The 4287-nt window shown below is 46.9% G+C and overlaps 1 protein-coding gene across 1 annotated transcript; it reads right to left on the bottom strand.

The window, feature by feature from the left end:
* Window positions 1-394: 394 nt before the first annotated feature.
* On the bottom strand, window positions 395-757 carry CCR75_008021 (uncharacterized protein; the record flags this gene model as incomplete). Its single annotated transcript, XM_067966076.1, has 1 exon — window positions 395-757. The coding sequence occupies one exon, from the start codon at window positions 755-757 to the stop codon at window positions 395-397; it is 363 nt and encodes a 120-aa protein (XP_067820443.1).
* Between the last annotated feature and the right edge of the window lie 3530 nt (window positions 758-4287).

The raw sequence follows: 4287 nt of genomic DNA, 5'->3' as shown, positions 1-4287 counted from the left end.
ATCCCGTACACAGCAGTGAGCACCCCCAGTGGTATGCTCTGGGAATGGCTAGTGATGCCTCAGGGGCTTAGTAACGCCCCTGCAACATTCAACAGATGTGTAACAAATCTGTTGAGACCGGTGCGGGATTTCGCACCGAGTTATTTCGACGATGTATTCGTCCATAGCCGGGCCATGGACGGTAAGACGGACGTGGAAGTTCATAAAACTCACGTTCGTCAGGTTCTTACACTTATGCGAAAGCATAAGTTGTATGCAAATCTCAAGAAGTGTATATTCGCTGCAAGCGAAATACCACTTCTTGGGTGCATCGTCGGTAAACACGGCGTGCGCCCTGATCCCGAAAAGATCAAGGCAATCACCGACTCGCCAGTTTTAGTCGATGTCAAGGGACTTAGAAAGTTCCTTGGTTTAGCGGCGTACTTGCACAAGTACTCTCGCAATTATCCAGAGATGACAGTTCATCTCTCTCGTCTCTTGAAAAAAGACAAGAAATGGTTATAGAACGCTGATTGTCAGCGTTCGTTCGAAGGTATCCAGCAAAGATAGATGCAATCGTCCATCTTGGCGATTGCAGATCAAGACAGACCATTCCATGTGGTCTGTGACGCCAGCGATTTCGCAATCGGCTGCGCGATAATGCAATACGATACAGGCGGCGCGGAGTGCGTCGTCTGTTACCAATCGCGTCAGCTGCAACCAGCTGAACGCAATTACCCAGTGCAAGATAAGGAACTCCTTGCCATGAAATATGCATTGGCTAAATTTAGGGTATATCTCCTCGAAGATAGACCGTTCATCGTATATACGGAGCATGCGTCATTACGCACGGCCGTCAATAGCCCACACCTCTCGCAAAGAATGGCGAGGTGGCTATCCTTCTTCGCGGAGTATAACTTCTCCGTCCAATATAAACCAGGACGACTTAATGTCGTCGCTGATGCGTTATCACGCCGACCCGATTTCGAGTCAGCTGTGCACCCCAACAGTGAAAGTGATCTTACTGTTGCAACACTCACTACGAGTGTTCCATCATCAACCTTAGTTGATGAGTTAAGGAAAGCCTACACAGAAGATAAGGACCTTCTATATTTGATGGATCATTTAATTTGAATCCATCCGATAAATCTTTTAAAGATTTACCGGCTTTATATCGATCGTCATCCGATCGATACACAACACGTAACGGCTTATTGTATTACACAGCCGTTACCGGCGACACCCCACGTGTCGTCGTCCCAACTCACAATGATTTGCGCTTGCGCATCATGTATGAGTGTCACGATGCACCAACAAGTGAACATCGTGGACGTGAGAAGACTTACCTCACAGTAAGTCGCAAATTTTTACTAGCCCCGCCAGTATCAATCGTGCGCAAGTTCATTCGTGCTTGTGAGGTATGTCAACGAGTGAAGCCTAGCCCTTCATCTCGTGCACCTCTTCAACCTCTATCACTTCCGGCAGAGCGTTGGCAGTCCGTGTCTATGGACTTTGTCTTCGGATTTCCCGAAGACGATCACAAGAATAATGGTATTCATGTTATCAAGATGTACCATCTTGCAAAGTTAAACACAGCCATACTCTATGCTCGTGTCTTTATTAACACGATCTTTCGACTCCATGGGTTACTCCGTGAACTGGTCTCCGATCTAGACCCCAGATTCACGGCGGGGTTTTGGCAATCTGTGGTTAAATCACTTGGAACCATGTTGAAAATGTCAACTTCTGACCATCCGAAAACAGATGGTCAGACAGAACGTACAAATCGTATCATCGAAGAGATAATTCGCGGATACGTCCACTATTTACGAGTTGGAGCGATTTCTTGCCGATGGTAGAAGTCGCCATCAACAATTCAGTACATGCTTCCACAAAGCATACACCGTTTTTCGTGAATGGCTTACGCCATCCACGTATACCCGCCTCGCTTAAGAGTGACTCTTATTCAAGGGGGAGGGACTCGCTCGAGCAAGAAAGATCTAGCTCTTGCTCATCACGCATTGACTCTACGATCAATGCGAAGGATATCAATGTTGAATCAATCAACACTGAAGAAGACAAACTGAGTGCAAGAGATAAGGCTATTGCTGACTTTGGTAACGATGCTTAAGTAGTCAGCATCAAAAACAATAATATTAGTTAGAATAATAGTGCTCTAACTAATGAGGAGAAAGACATCTCCGCAGTGCGCACCGGTTGTACTGGAGACAAACACAAAATCGAGTCAGCAAGAGAACCCCTGCTGGCTAGAGAAGCAGTGATCCATTTCGTACAGGATTCCTTCGCTGATACGGTGAACCGACAGAAACGGAACTCTGACAAAAATGGAAGAGCAAACATTATTTCATTTGATGTAAAATTACTGCTTAGGTATATCGGCCCGCTACGTGTACTACATCGCCAAGGCAATGCGTACACGATCGAGCTGTCTCGAAGGAAGCGTACGCATCCTTCGTCTTACCTCGGGCGTCTCCGACCGTACTATCAGTACGAGACTTCATCCGATTCCGAGTCACCTCGGAACGGTCTAAGGCGTCTGGTCCTGAGCTAAAGCATGACAGTCTCGGGACAGAGTCTGGTTCTTAAGAACCATACATCCTCCAAAAATGAGACCTTTTAACGAACTGTCATCAGCTTGTTTGAAGGGACTGATGTGTCTGTTCGTTCGCTATTTAATCAGTCGCAACTTGCGCACAATTTTTTAAATGTTCACGAGAAACATGATCGACCGTCACCGCTTACTCGCGACGACAGGATCGCTCGTGATCAATGTCCTCCCTTAACTATTTGAGGGTCACGACGTTGACTCGGGTTCGGCGAACGATGATACCCGATTTTCCTTCCTCCTCCGCATCCATTGACGGATTCGAGTGGTGAGAAGCGCTGTCTTGTTGAAGGCTTCTCGAACCTCCTTGAGGCAAAGGGGGTTCGAACTAGTTATCTCGTTCGTTAGTGAGGGTATCCACCCTCGCATTATAGTTGAGAAACTCGTTCCAAGCTGATGATGGACGTACCGGGTCTTGTACGACAGTACGACAAGACCCATCCTCCTCGACGGAGGGTTCATCAGAAAACGAGCGCTTCCCGCGCTCGTAAATCAATTGGGGGTTCTCAATGCTTTCGCGCATCTCACAAGAGATAAGCGTCCTCCAATGAGCCTCTTTAAGAGAGCATGGCTTCTAAGGGGTATCGCTTGCACCCTTAAAACAGCATGGATATTAGTCCCCCCGAGAGAGGCAAGGTACCCTCCTCTTTAGACAAACGGTAACTTGTAGCGTGCACCGACTACGGTTCGTTTTTCAAATCGTTCACCGAAAGCATCCAGTTCGTCAAGCGAGGCCTCGCGGCCTATGCTTTGCACATTCTGTACAAAAGATTCCCAAGCTTGGATAAAAGGAATAACATCCTATATGTGTACCACCGATGCAGGAAATTGGCATCGATGAAGCATTCATTTCGTCCCCACCAGTCTTGTGAAGCCTGGATGAGTCGAATTACGGGTATGGTCTTATCGAGCGTTGGTCCTACCAAAATTACGAGTCAGGTTGTCTTTAGAGAGCACACAAGGCTTCTTTTCGATAGCAAACCGCAAAACATTGCGGTCCCTCACCCATTGGCTCATGTTAACGTTACTCATGGAGAAATCCTTAGAACTACTCCGTCCCTGATGATGCATACTAGCACCACCAGTAGCAAGCTTATCGAAGTGACCTCAACGACCACTTCGCTCCTGGTGATGCATACTGACATCACCAGAGTTATCGTCGTCCATGGAATTATCACAAGGCGACTCCGCACCAAAAGGGTCTGACGAAGCGTCAAAAAAATTCGTCATCACCTAATTGGTTGTCACGTTAGAACCCGTAAATTTAACGGACATGCCCCGGTTGATCCGGAGCCCTTAACAGTGGCCACCGAGTCGGGCGATTTGCCATTGCCCCCTGCAATGGGAGTTGTATGTGAAATATACCAGTCACCCTCAATTGGAGGTGATTTTAATTCGCAGTAGACACATTAGCGTCTACTGAAATATTTGCATCGCCAACAGCTGCACTGAGTCGTGCAGCTGCCAGCTTTGCTGCCTCACAGGCGACGCGCACGGTTTCGTTACCATGCGCAAAGAAATTTTGAAACAAAATCAATAATGCAATAAGATTGGAGTTTATTTTTTAAACAATAATACAAAAATCTACCGGGAAAGACATAATAGCAATTCCTTGTCACTCCACGTCAGTTACTATTGTTACTGTTGATTGGGGGGTGATGTAACGAGGTGTCTCGTTACAT

This window comes from Bremia lactucae, linkage group LG1, assembly GCF_004359215.1.
Source record: "Bremia lactucae strain SF5 linkage group LG1, whole genome shotgun sequence".
NCBI classification, from domain to species: Eukaryota; Oomycota; class Peronosporomycetes; order Peronosporales; family Peronosporaceae; genus Bremia; species Bremia lactucae.
The sequence above is the reverse complement of the archived record's forward strand: the minus strand, read 5'-3'. Positions and strand labels throughout refer to the sequence as shown.